The following is a 14,663-nucleotide window of genomic DNA, read 5'->3' as shown; positions in this document are numbered from 1 at the left end:
TTTTCTGTTTTAGAGAATGAGTTGCAAGTGCAGTTGGTGGGCACTACACTTACAGCTTTTCTGCCTTTTCTCTACCCGCTACCTGCCTCCTGACTGATGGACCGGCCACTCATTTTCAGTGACGTATCAGTCAGAGACAGGAGTCAAACAGCAGCTAGGGTAAAATGCCCACCCCACTGCACTTGCAACTCGGTAGCATACAAATTTCAATATTGGGTTTTTCTAAAGCAGTAAAATGGATTTCTGCAAGAAAGGTAATGATTTACAAAGCACTAAAGCATCTTTACATACCATTCCATTAGTGGGGTATAAAATCCTAGTGACCAATGCTCTTTACATTCAACCCAGGGATGGGAAATGATGAAGGGAATGGGGTATATGTTTAAGCATAATGCATGATCGTAACTCGTAATGACTGGGAGAATCATAACGGCAGATCAGTTTTAGCATTTAGTGAACATGGTAAACAAAATAATTGTGGAATTGCACTTTTTTTTGCACTTTCACCGCTTTTGGATTTTTTTTCCCATTTTCCTGTATACTATAAGGTAAAATCAATGGCGTTCTTCAAAAATAAACTCATGCCGCAAAAAAACAAGCCCTCACACTGCCATATTGACGGAAAAATAAAAAAAAGTTATGGCTCTGGGAAGAAGGGCAGCAAAAATCGAAAACGCAGAAACGGAAAATCCCAAGGTCCTAAAGGGGTTAATACACGACAGTATCTGCTGGCCTCAGAATTATCTGATTGACATTGTATGCTGTTATTTAGTCTGCGACCTACATGTACACCCAGATCCTTCTCTACAAGTGATTCTTCTAGTTTTACTCCTAGAACATATGATGCCCGCATATTATTAGTGGCCAGGTTCATAACTTTACATCTCTGCATTCAACCTCATCAGCCAACTGGATGCCCAAACATTCAGTTTGTCAATGTCGTCTTGTAATTTATGAAGATCCTCCATCGACTGTACTATGATTGATGTTATCAACACTGTTTAATCCATTCTATATCACTAATAAATAAGTTTAATTTTGGCGGACTCTGCACTGAACCTTGGGGTATGGTACGCCATTTACAAACGGAGACTATTTGGAGTAGCAGTCATTCACTGCATTTTTCTGAGTCTTTGAATCAGTTTTCCAATCCAATTGCAAACCTGATTTTCTAATCATTTATACCTTTATTAACCAATTAAGTGTCTACGTTGAACAGTGTCAAGGTCCAAAAGCTCTACATCCACAGCTACTCCTCTGTCCATGTTTCTTCTCCTCTCTTCATAAAAACTCATTAGGTTGGCTTGATAGCTTTTGTCCTTACAACTGTGCTGGTGTTCACTTATGTTATTTTCTTCTACATACTCGGCACATAGTCCCTTACAAACCCCTCGAACATTTTTCCCACAATAGATAATTAGTTACTGGTCTATAATTACTCGGCAAATACCTGGTGCCCTTTTTGAAAAATGGTCACCACATGTGTATCGGGAAGGAAAGGGGGATCAGGTGAAATAGTCATCCGAACAAACTGGAAACATTTATGTGTTACTTTACAATGACTGTATGTTATACTGATTTTAATTCTTTTTTTCAGTTGAATATCCAATGCAGCTGATACATAATCCTACACCACCAAGAGCCTCTACTACTGGAAAACAGGTAAAGCATCGCAATGGAAGGGTGTGAATTGGTAAAGAAAAATTCTGAGCCCTAAAATGAGGCTCTAATGTTCCCTTTATCTTTTACTTAGGAACCATCTCAGCCTTTGAATCTGACAGCCAAACCCAAAGCTTCTGAGCAGTCTCCCTCATCAAGTAACTCTCCAACTTTGAAAATGTCACCAGCAACAAGTAATGGTTATGGAAGTACCAGAGATGGTACATCCAGCCCTACGAGATCCAGCCTACCTCTTGGTATGTCTGAATATTTTCCTTCCCTTTTTCATTTATACCTGGTGGCTATAAGGTGTAGATACCTATGTATAGGTGAAACAATCAGATGAATTATTTTCTTTTAACCGAGATGAGCATTATTCATAATCTCAAATGGTGCAAACATGACTGTTCTGGTTAACCAAATGATCTGATGTTTTTTTTACACCAGTGATACATTAATATTTTTCATGATTTTTACTCATTGTTCTCCTCTGCATTTCTTAATTGCCTCCTATACCTTACTGTCAAGAACTTATTTTGCCTTGCACAATTCTTTACATTTAGATATTTTTATAGCTTTCCCAATCTGCTGACTTCTTATTTCATAATTGTTTGCTGTCGGTTGTGTTCATCCATCTTTTCTATAATGATTGATATTTGCGCCCCTCAGGTTTCTTGGGTGAAGGAGATGCCATTACTAAAGCAATACAAGAAGCACGGCAGCTTCTTCATGGGCAGAACAAAACACCAGAGCAGCGTGATGGTCACAGTGTTAAGGTAGGTATAATAGGGGGGAATCTGTGCCAAGTAGAGATAACAAGGCAATGGCTGACAATCTTAGTAAATACAGGAAATAAGATTAATTTATAAGAAATTGATGACCATCTCTGAAAAGCATTAGTGATCTTTCATTTAAGGGTCTAAACATGTCAGATTTTTTTTATCCACTTCTTATCTCTTTGCAAAGAAAATTTGCAATCTGTACACTTAGATATCACATGTATTTACTGATCCATGTGTAGAAGTTGAATTTGTGATCATGATTATACATGTATACCTTTAATTCTAAATGATAAATCATATGCTGTAGTCCTTTACATTCCCTGCTTTTCTTCACAGCAACGCTAATATTCAATACGGAATCTATTTTCCAGAATATACTTAGTTGTTTCTGTAATATTCTTTACTAGTAGAGAACACAATACATGTTATACTGAAAATATAATAAACTTCAGTATTTGTATGTCGCAGGAATTGTTTGAATCGATGCCTCAAAGGGAATTTCAGGATGACCCTTCTCTGCAAGAAAGTGAAGAATCTTTACTGCGATGCAGCATGGATATTGATGGTAAGTCCTATTGGTATTGGGGTATTTGCACACCGCATCATTTAGATGCCGGTGCAGCCATAGAGTTTTCCCAGGGGAAAATACTTCAGGAAACACTGGTGGTCATTTTCCTGAAGTAACTTCACCGTTGTGCTCGCGCGGGCGGCTTTCATTCTATACTGTTAAGCCAGAACGTGTGCATAGCAATGTGGTTTTGACATTGCTGCGCATTCTGTTCATTTTTTTGGAGTGAATTTCTGCTGCTTTTCCAGGCGGATTCCATCAAGATACCGTGTGCACATACACTTACCCTTTGATTGGAATCACAAATTATGTGGCAGCCTTTTGATCCAAAAAGAAAGAAGTAGAAGGGAGAGACTGAAACTTTTCTTTTGTGTCCATTCCTGTGTTTGGCCCAAAAAACAACCACAAATAAGGTTACTTTCTTTATATGTAGTCATAAAATGTCAAATGTTGAATTCTCACTTATTTTGGTTTATAATACCCGGAGGTAATGGAGAAAATCTTCCTTCTCTCATTGTTTTTTCTTGTACCTGCCTCCACATCTACTTTGAGAATTTGAATTATCAGACAGTTTTATGACTGAATTATCAATTAGGCAATGTGTTTTGTGTTAACGACAGAGTTCCGCCAATGGAATCCTATGTGGTAATTCTGGTCGTAAACTCAATATAAACATGACACACACTCGTTTTCCACAGAGACTTAATCCCCAAAAAAAGAGATACGAGTATATTATTCAACCATAAAATGAACTTTATTGTTTAAAAAAATATATATATTTTTATAAACGGTAAAATACAATGCTTCACAAAAAGAGTGGGCAACAAATTAATTTACTTGCACAAGCAATTGATAGAAAGTATTTAATCAAAAGAGTGTGTGTCAATGTATTTTGTGTGTGTATAATTATATCTTTAACCTGAATGTGTTCTAGGATCTCGACACTTCTCTGAGAGCCGTGGCAGCCATATAAAAAGGCCAATGAACGCTTTTATGGTATGGGCAAAGGATGAACGAAGAAAGATCCTGCAAGCCTTCCCAGATATGCACAATTCCAGCATCAGCAAAATTCTTGGTAAGATTATTTTTTTTATACTCTAATGTGTAATTAAAAAAAAATAGTGTGTCAGGACTCTACAGGTAAATGCTATAACAATTGGTCAGGTGACGCCAGTAATTTGATAGTCTGCGAAACCTTTTCACTACAGTATCTGCCCTTGATTCCCACAAATGTGGTCTGCCATCAGATTATAAGGTTACGTATACTAGACCATAAGAATTTAAAAATAAAAAACGGTGGATTTAACAAATGGGAGCAAAATCCCATAGTCTGGTCATCATGATAATAAACAAGATGGTGATCCAAATGTCACAGAGGGGGTAACTGTGGAAAGAAATCCTACAATAATCCAATAAGGACACAATAAAAGCACCATGGAAGGTAATAAGAATTGCCAATGCTGACAAGAAGACTGAAGATAAAGTGCTGAATGGAATGCAGAGTAAACAATGAAGTCAGGGAGGGCAAACACCTGTGTGGGAGCCAAGAAGAACACCCCCTGGAAGAAGCTGTACAGGAAACACGCCTGTCTGGATCATCCTCCAATAAACCATGAACTGGATCATCCTCCAATAAACCATGAATTAGACGTGGACGATAAGCTTTCCACCCAATAGATTTCAGGATTCGCAAAATTCCCAATTCCAAAGAGGCTCTTCTGTGGACTTTTTTGCACTGTGAACAAATGTTTCAGCAACAAGTTGTTTATTATCTTCTGTACAGACTGTTTTGGGTCGACCAATTTTTGGAGCATTAAGGATTGAGCCAGTGGCAGTGAATTTGTCACGAATGCGGTAAATGGTTTGTCTCTTTGGGCTTGAGTACCAAATGTTTCAACCCAATTTGCTCTAACGGGTTCAGCAATTATATATATATATATATATATATATATATATATACATATACATATACACATACACACACACACACACACACACACACACACACACACACACACACACACCTATATATATAGTACAGACCAAAAGTTTGGACACACCTTCTCATTTAAAGATTTTTCTGTATTTTCATGACTATGAAAATTGTACATTCACACTGAAGGCATCAAAACTATGAATTAACACATGTTGAATTATATACTTAACAAAAAAGTGTGAAACAACTGAAAATATGTCTTATATTCTAGGTTCTTCAAAGTAGCCACCTTTTGCTTTGATGACTGCTTTGCACACTCTTGGCATTCTCTTGATGAGCTTCAAGAGGTAGTCACCGGAAATGGTTTTCATTTCACAGGTGTGCCCTATCAGGTTTAATAAGTGGGATTTTTTGCCTTATAAATGGGGTTGGGACCATCAGTTGTGTTGTGCAGAAGTGAAGTGGATACACAGCTGATAGTCCTACTGAATAGACTGTTAGAATTTGTATTATGACAAGAAAAAAGCAGCTAAGTAAAGAAAAACGAGTGGCCATCATTACTTTAAGAAATGAAGGTCAGTCAGTCCGAAAAATTGGGCAAACTTTGAAAGTGTCCCCAAGTGCAGTTGCAAAAACCATCAAGCGCTACAAAGAAACTGGCTCACATGAGGACCGCCCCAGGAAAGGAAGACCAAGAGTCACCTCTGCTTCTGAGGATAAGTTTATCCGAGTCACCAGCCTCAGAAATCGCAGGTTAACAGCAGTTCAGATTAGAGACCAGGTCAATGCCACACAGAGTTCTAGCAGCAGACACATCTCTACAACAACTGTTAAGAGAAGACTTTGTGCAGCAGGCCTTCATGGTAAAATAGCTGCTAGCAAACCACTGCTAAGGACAGGCAACAAGCAGAAGAGACTTGTTTGGGCTAAAGAACACAAGGAATGGACATTAGACCAGTAGAAATCTGTGCTTTGGTCTGATGAGTCCAAATTTGAGATCTTTGGTTCCAACCACCGTGTCTTTGTGCGACGCAGAAAAGGTGAACGGATGGACTCTACATGACGGGTTCCCACCGTGAAGCATGGAGGAGGAGGTGTGATGGTGTGGGGGTGCTTTGCTGGTGACACTGTTGGTGATTTATTCAAAATTGAAGGCATGCTGAACCAGCATGGCTACCACAGCATCTTGCAGCGGCATGCTATTCCATCCGGTTTGCATTTAGTTGGACCATCATTTATTTTTTAACAGGATAATGACCCCAAACACACCTCCAGGCTGTGTAAGGGCTATTTGACCAAGAGGGAGAGTAATGGGGTGCTACGCCAGATGACCTGGCCTCCACAGTCACCAGACCTGAACCCAATCGAGATGGTTTGGGGTGAGCTGGACCGCAGAGTGAACGCAAAAGGGCCAACAAGTGCTAAGCATCTCTGGGAACTCCTTCAAGATTGTTAGAAGACCATTTCCGGTGACTACCTCTTGAAGCTCATCAAGAGAATGCCAAGAGTGTGCAAAGCAGTCATCAAAGCAAAGGGTGGCTACTTTGAAGAACCTAGAATATAAGACATTTTCAGTTGTTTCACACTTTTTTGTTAAGTATATAATTCCACATGTGCTAATTCATAGTTTTGATGCCTTCAGTGTGAATGTACAATTTTCAAAGTCATGAAAATACAGAAAAATCTTTAAATGAGAAGGTGTGTCCAAACTTTTGGTCTGTACTGTATATATGTGTGTGTGTGTGTGTGTATGTATGTATATATTTATATAATATATATATATATATATATATATATATATATAATAATCTATGTATTTTTTTATTTAATAAATATATATATATATGTATTTATTAAATAAAAAAAATCAGGCTTGAAAAATATAAATATCCTACTTACTCAAGGGAACCAAGTTTCATGTAAAGCCTACCATACATATTCGATGGCTGTTGGCCAAAATTATATTTCGCCCGGCTCTCCTATACACATATACACAGGAGCGCTCATTCGGTCGAGCAGTCCTGTGTTTTCTATGTCCAGGACAACAAAAGGATTGTCAGTCTGACATCAAATGTTGGATCTTTTATTTCACCCATAATTGTCCAGGGCTCCTATATGCATTAGTGTCATTGATAGCAGAGAGTTTGAACAATGTTATTGTAATATATGTGGGGGCTTAAGACTTAAGGAAAATGCCTTGCACTGATAAAATAATAAGACATGAAGAGTAAGAAGATGGGGAAATAACATTTCCAATGTTAAACAATGTTCAGAAGTGGCAGAAAATTTACACTGCACATAAATTGTGTTCCTTGAGGAATTTAAGGTGAATTTCAGCTTTTGCTATGAAGATGAGGGCTGTATGAGTGCAACTGAAGTCTGGGTCTCATTCTGGAATATACAGTAATTTGCAGCGTTATGTCAGTGTCAAAAAAGGCAAATTTTGTCATTTATGCTTTAGTAAGGGTGCTCATCATGAAGACGCGTGGTCGATAGTCCCTGTGGCTAAGCGAAGGTAACACCACTGATGTAATGTCCATGGTGAATTTGCACAATGTGGATTCAGTGCTGTAATCTGATATTATTTCTTACAGGCTCTCGCTGGAAGTCTATGAGTAATTCTGAGAAGCAACCATACTATGAAGAACAGGCACGGCTGAGCCGACAGCACTTGGAGAAGTATCCAGACTACAAATATAAGCCACGACCCAAACGCACTTGTATTGTAGAGGGAAAGAGACTGCGAGTAGGAGAATACAAAGCTCTAATGAAGAACCGGAGACAAGACTCGCGGCATGGATACGTTCTCCCGTAAGTATGTATATCCGTCAGAGAACTTTTCAAATATTTATACTTGTTTTTTTTTGCCAATTTAAAGAAACATGAAACCTATAAATATATTGTAAAAGTATAAACAGGTCTTTTACATAGAATGCTTATCCTGAAAAGAATTAATCCCATTCATTAAAGGGGTTTTGTGGTTACATAATATTGGTGATCAGTGAATATTCACATGAAATTTTTACCTAGAAATTGTTTCAATGTTTTGTCTATTCCTATAAATTGGTGTCTGCAGGTGGAAAGAAAAGTAATCTCAAAAACAACTGAAATGACACAAACATATATAATTTTTACATACAAATATTTTCCTTTTAAATGTTTGAGCACCGAATGACAATGCAGCGAGCTTTAGTTTTACAAACGTCTCTTCATATAATAAAAGGTTCCTAACTTCTAACTGGCTACTTGCACTGTTTTCTTTATAAGGCTACATTCACACATCTGTTTTATCTGTAACCAATCAAGAGAAATGGACTGTTTTTGTTTTTGTTCTTTCTTCCTAGTTGCTTATTTTTTTTTTTTTTTTCTCATCCCTTTTTTTTTCACTGAAGCAAGTGGACTGTGAACGTTTTTTCATTGACTCTTAACAATGAATCAGTGAAAAACTGAGGAAGCTAGGAAGGAATAACTGAAGTACAAAGACTGTCTTCCTAGTGTCATCTGTGTCTCACGGATTCCCATAGACTGTAATGGCCAAGTCTGATCCTCAAACCTGGTGGGAATAGGACCTGCTTGGAATCTCATGGACCAGAGACATGGACCCATTTTTAAAACTAATGTGGGTATGACTCAATAAAACTATGGGTCAGTGTGCTGTCCGAGGAAAAATAAATGGACAGCACTAGGACGTGTCACTGGGATGTGTGAATGTAGCCTAACTACACATTAACATGTTACAGATTGCTTTCAGGGCAATGTCCTATTTATCACATCAAATCTTGGTAATTATGATCTTTATTTTTGGAATAATGTGGAAGTTGTCAAGTAAACTGTACTGTATAGAGACTGCACCTGTGTGGGCAGATTGCCCTATAAAATCTCTCGTACAGGAGGAAGTCTTCTATAATTGAGACATTTAATTAAAATAAATACAAAGGGTTTTCCACATCTGTTGTACATGGTCTAATGCAGTCATTGCTGGGCGGCATATCTTTTGTGTCCTTTCTAATTAAATAACTGCAGGGTACAAAAGGGAGAGCCAAGTAGATGTTATTTCATTAAACAAGACACAATGGAAGAACAGTTGCTTCTGAATTAGACTGTCACTTTGTTAATGGATTATCAGCCTATTTGTAGAGCTTGCAGCGCAGGTTTTTTTTATAGAGCTGCCCACTAGATAAGCCCAAGTACCAGCATTTATTGATCGTTCTAACAAAAGTTTGTATTTTAGAAATATGTTCCTGGACTGCTAACACTCCTTTTTTTTCTTCTTTTTTCTGTCTTTTTTATTATAATTATGTCTTGTGCAGTTTGGAACTACACTCCTGCTAAGGTGTCGGCAGACATCTTGCCATATTGCAATACCCGACAGTGCATTTCCATGTTGCATATGTTAAACCTGTTCATACGGTTTTTGAAACATCAGTAAGAAAACTGCATTGTTTTAATGGGGGCCCCTGTGTGAATGGAGAAGTAATGCTCCTTCATGACCAAATCTCCATTCACCTCTATGGGATTGACAGAACAGATATTATGGAAATGAATTGAGTGTGATTAAGCATGTACACTACAGCTCCAGTCATACATGGGATTTAGGGATTCCCCCATTCTTGGAGTTGGTGGGGACCTCACCCCCTCACCACTTCACCCCCTGCATCACAGTCCAGGGGTGACATTGGGTTGTCATTGCCGCTGTGGGCCTGCTATCTTGGTGCTCCTGTAAAGACCCACCTGTGGCTGGTCTGCATAAGATACAATGATTTTTACTATATACTGCAATTCTGTGGCATTTCAGTGTATAGTATACGAAATCAAACGATCGCTGAGGTGGCAAATATGCATTTAAAAAAATATATAATGCTTATGGTTACTATTTCAATAAATGTGTATATTATATACAGTACAGACCAAAAGTTTGGACACACCTTCTCATTTAAAGATTTTTCTGTATTTTCATGACTATAAAAATTGTACATTCACACTGAAGGTTTCAGAACTATGAATTAACACATGTGGAATTATATACTTAACAAAAAAGTGTGAAACAACTGAAAATATGTCTTATATTCTAGGTTCTTCAAAGTAGCCACCTTTTGCTTTGATGACTGCTTTGCACACTCTTGGCATTCTCTTGATGAGCTTCAAGAGGTAGTCACCGGAAATGACTTTCACTTCACAGGTGTGCCCTGTCAGGTTTAATAAGTGGGATTTCTTGCCTTAGAAATGGGGTTGGGACCATCAGTTGTGTTGTGCAGAAGTCTGGTGGATACACAGCTGATAGTCCTACTGAATAGACTGTTAGCTGCTTTTTTCTTGCCATAATACAAATTCTAAATAAATAAAAACGAGTGGCCATCATTACTTTAAGAAATGAAGGTCAGTCAGTCCAAAAATTGGGCAAACTTTGAATGTGTCCCCAAGTGCAGTTGCAAAAACCATCAAGCTCTACAAAGAAACTGGCTCACATGAGGACCGCCCCAGGAAAGGAAGACCAAGAGTCACCTCTGCTTCTGAGGATAAGTTAATCCAAGTCAGCAGCCTCAGAAATCGCAGGTTAACAGCAGTTCAGATTAGAGACCAGGTCAATGCCACACAGAGTTCTAGCAGCAGACACATCTCTACAACAACTGTTAAGAGGAGACTTTGTGCAGCAGGCCTTCATGGTAAAATAGCTGCTAGGAAACCACTGCTAAGGACCGGCAACAAGCAGAAGAGACTTGTTTGGGCTAAAGAACACAAGGAATGGACATTAGACCAGTGGAAATCTGTGCTTTGATCTGATGAGTCCAAATTCAAGATCTTTGGTTCCAACCACCGTGTCTTTGTGCGACGCAGAAAAGGTGAGCGGATGGACTCTACATGCCTGGTTCCCACCGGAGGTGTGATGGTGTGGGGGTGCTTTGCTGGTGACACTGTTGGGAATTATTCAAAATTGAAGACATACTGAACCAGCATGGCTACCACAGCATCTTGCAGCGGCATGCTATTCCATCCGATTTGCGTTTAGTTGGACCATCATTTATTTTTCAACAGGACAGTGACCCCAAACACACCTCCAGGCTGTGCAAGGGCTATTTGACCAAGAAGGAGAGTGATGGGGTGCTACGCCAGATGACCTGGCCTCCACAGTCACCAGACCTGAACCCAATCGAGATTTGGGGTGAGCTGGACCGCAGAGTGAAGGCAAAAGGGCCAACAAGTGCTAAGCATCTCTGGGAACTCCTTCAAGATTGTTGGAAGATCATTTCCGGTGACTACCTCTTGAAGCTCATCAAGAGAATGCCAAGAGTGTGCAAAGCAGTCATCAAAGCAAAAGGTGGCTACTTTGAAGAACCTAGAATATAAGACATATTTTCAGTTGTTTCACACTTTTTTGTTAAGTATATAATTCCACATGTGTTAATTCATAGTTTTGATGCCTTCAGTGTGAATGTACAATTTTCATAGTCATGAAAATACAGAAAAATCTTTAAATGAGAAGGTGAGTCCAAACTTTTGGTCTGTACTGTATATTATATTCATAAAAATTTGAATCAACTCACCTTTGTCCCCATTAACAATAAAAAAAGTATAGAAGCCTGTTCTATCGTAATATAAAATTAACTGAACTTGATTGTGATTGTTTAACAATGTAAAGTGAAAAAAAAATCAAAACGACAAAATTGCAGATATTTGGTTGCCACAGTTCCATAAAAAATGAAATATGATGCTATAAAAATGTCAGCTTACCACCAAAAGACAAGTCCTCACACAGATCCATCAATGTAAAACTTTATGGGTCTTGTAAAATTGCGACACAAGCAATATTTAAGTATATGGTTATTCTTTCTTTCCAAATTTATTTGTTACCACTTATGGTAAATAAAAAAACTTCTGGTGTTTTTTTTTTTTTTATGTCCATAATCGCACTGACCTGGAGAATCATGTTATTAGGTCATTTTTACTATACAATGAATACCTTAAAAACAAAACTCAATTAGGCTTCCCCATAGTTCCCCCAAACCATTCATAATAAAGAACGGTACTAGACAGGGATGCCCACTGTCTCCACTGCTTTGTCCTGTGCATTGAACCCCTTGCTGCTGCTATTAGATCAAGCCCAGATATTAAAGGGATTTGGGTAAAGGAGAATGTCATCAGCAAAAAAGGGAGAGTTTGAATTCTCTTACTGTCACCAATCCTCCCCTTTCACTCCCTAATTTACATTCCATTCTGTCAGAATTTGGTACCCCAACTGAATCTCCTCTGTTATAACTTCAAATACCATTGTAAAGACACTACCCTTAAATATTTAGGAATTAATCGCACATCCTCATTATCAATTCTCTCTGAGAATAATTTTCCATCACTCTATAAAGAAATCCGTTCCCTCTTGACAAGATGGATGTCTCTACCCTTATTTCTATTTGGCCGTATTTCAGCATTAAAATAAATGTGCCCCTGTGTAATGTCTGTGTCTAACCGTGCAGGAACATGGTCGGATATACCACAGCTCCTAGGCAGCAAAAGAGTATACAGACATTACAGCAGGGAATTGCAGCTGATTCTTTGAGGTAAAATATTGTTTAAAAACAGGCAGGGAAATGCTTTATCTCACAAAAAGAATCAGCTGTGATCCCATACTGTCCTGTCTGTATACTCTTTTCCTCTACCCTCCCTGGCCAGGAACTGTGGTATGATCAGACCATGTCCCTGTACGGTCAGACAGACATTACACAGTACACAGCAGGGGCACCTTTATAAGATTATCTCGGCACAGGGACATTTTTTTAATACATCCAATTGTGGAGTTTTATTTGTATTCCAAGATCTGTTGATTAAAATATACTTTTGTTTGTGGCAAAATTCCTTTAAGTATTTTTTTAATACAAACATTTGTGACATTTGCTGAGGGGTAATGGGTTCTAGTTAATATGGTGTTTAAAAATATTTTTGTTTCCAATTTTCCGCTAAATTCTTTTTTTTCAGAAATCACAAAATTCACGACCATGAATTGATTTATTTTTCAGATCCCAAGGGTCCATGGCAAGTCCTCCATCACCATCTGGTTTCCAATCCCAGTCTCTGACAGGAATGTCTCACCTGCCCACTTCTGATCTGTACCCACCCCAGGATAGCAACATGCCAGTAATCCTCAACACCAGGAGTCTTCAAAATCTGGATCCAAGAGGGTCCGTGCCACGTATGAGTGAACTGTGCAGCGACTCTGAAGACTCGATCAAGAGTGAAGGAGAGCTTGTAGTCATAACAGATTAAGCAACGGCAAACGACGGTGCCCTCTACTCTGGTGTCCTGTAAATAGAGATGAAGCCCCACACACCCCTTCCCACTTTTGCAGAGGAATCAATGGAGAAACACCTCCATACGTTCCAGCTCTCAGTTGTTGCTGTCTCTTGTGCTCAGATAGGTTATATTCCTATGGATTGACATAAATATATTATCACATGGAGCTGGACTAAAATCCTCAAATGCTTTAGCACTTTTAGGATATATTCTATTTGCAAAGCAACGCTGTATATTTTCAGTGGAGCTTTGGTAAAGTGAGGTGAAATTCTGTTGCTGTGCACTTCAAATACGAATGGGTTTCTGTATACTATCTGTGTTTTTGTTATAATTTTTGACACTTGCATTATGTGCAAATGAATTAAAAGACCAATTCTCCGCTAGCAGTTTAGTAGTGTAAAAATGATGGCCGTCCCTATTGTATTTCCTAGAGGAGAAGTGAACAAGGGGAAGGAGATATTCAACAAGGCCTGCTAATGTTGCTTTCTATTGAGAATACAGAAGTGAGCTCTAATACTTCTACTGAAGGCTAAAATCCAGTCACTGGTTATTCATTGTCATCTGGAAATGATGGTGATGACTTCAACAGTGGCTCTCTATGGCCAAGGAATTGGTGTCCAGAGGCTGGTATCACCTACCTAAGTATTGGATCCTGATTTATTGCTAAAATTCAGTTTGTAGCCATCAATGTTCTCTTTTGGGTCCTGGTTGCTAGGTGGTGTCACAACAGCGGTGTGCAATCATTATATTTACATCTCCATAGTGCCTTATTGAATGTACTGAAGGGATATAACCTAAGAGCCCATAATTCTCATACCTCATAAGAGACACAATAGATCTATATATAAATGTATGTATATTTTTATACCTCTGTAAATATAGGTCATAGAGATTGATGGATTTTTTTTTTTATTTTGATAAAGAAACAGAAAATAACTTAAGTCTGAAATATTTCTCTAGTTCCCGGTTTACTGTACAGAGTAAAAAATAAATAAACCGTCTACATTTTGTGTGAAACCAGACTCTGCCTTTTTACTTAAAAGAAAATATACTACTACAAAAATGAATTAACTCCTTCACACCAAAGCCAGTTTTCACCTTCCTGATCAGGCCAAATTTTTATTGTACTTTGTTAGTGGTAAATTTACGTCAATATGATTTGCTTTTTTTTTAAAAACATTGAAAATTTGCTAAAAATGTAGAAAAGTTAGCAATTTTCGAACTTTACATTTTTATGGCCTTTAAAACAGATGGTAATACCACACAAAATAACTTAATAAATAACATTTATCAGAGATCTACGTTACATCAGCATCATTTTTGAAAATACTTTTTTTGTTATTGGGATGTGGGTGAAAAGTTTAGCAGCAATTTCTCATGTTTTCAATACATTTAAAAAATAAAATTTATATTTTCAGGGACCAATTAACTTTTA

At 38.1% G+C, this 14,663-nt stretch overlaps 1 protein-coding gene across 5 annotated transcripts in view; it reads left to right on the top strand.

Annotated features, from left to right (window-relative positions):
• Positions 1-14,220, top strand: part of SOX13 (SRY-box transcription factor 13) — a 45,865-nt gene extending 31,645 nt beyond the window's left edge. For 4 of the 5 annotated variants that reach the window (XM_073667059.1, XM_073667058.1, XM_073667061.1 and 1 more), the window contains 7 exons: positions 1,598-1,662; positions 1,754-1,916; positions 2,329-2,435; positions 2,910-3,006; positions 3,944-4,084; positions 7,540-7,756; positions 12,955-14,220. In XM_073667059.1, coding sequence (XP_073523160.1) covers positions 1,598-1,662; positions 1,754-1,916; positions 2,329-2,435; positions 2,910-3,006; positions 3,944-4,084; positions 7,540-7,756; positions 12,955-13,201 — 1,037 coding nt within the window. In that variant the 3' untranslated portion in view covers positions 13,202-14,220. Of the gene's footprint in view, positions 1-1,597; positions 1,663-1,753; positions 1,917-2,328; positions 2,436-2,909; positions 3,007-3,943; positions 4,085-7,539; positions 7,761-12,954 lie in introns of all 5 variants that reach the window. The other variant, XM_073667062.1, reaches the window with a different exon arrangement.
• Positions 14,221-14,663: the final 443 nt, after the last annotated feature.

This window comes from Phyllobates terribilis, unplaced genomic scaffold, assembly GCF_046119375.1.
Source record: "Phyllobates terribilis strain yellow unplaced genomic scaffold, ASM4611937v1 Scaffold_2__4_contigs__length_985480577, whole genome shotgun sequence".
NCBI classification, from domain to species: Eukaryota; Metazoa; Chordata; class Amphibia; order Anura; family Dendrobatidae; genus Phyllobates; species Phyllobates terribilis.
The sequence above is the reverse complement of the archived record's forward strand: the minus strand, read 5'-3'. Positions and strand labels throughout refer to the sequence as shown.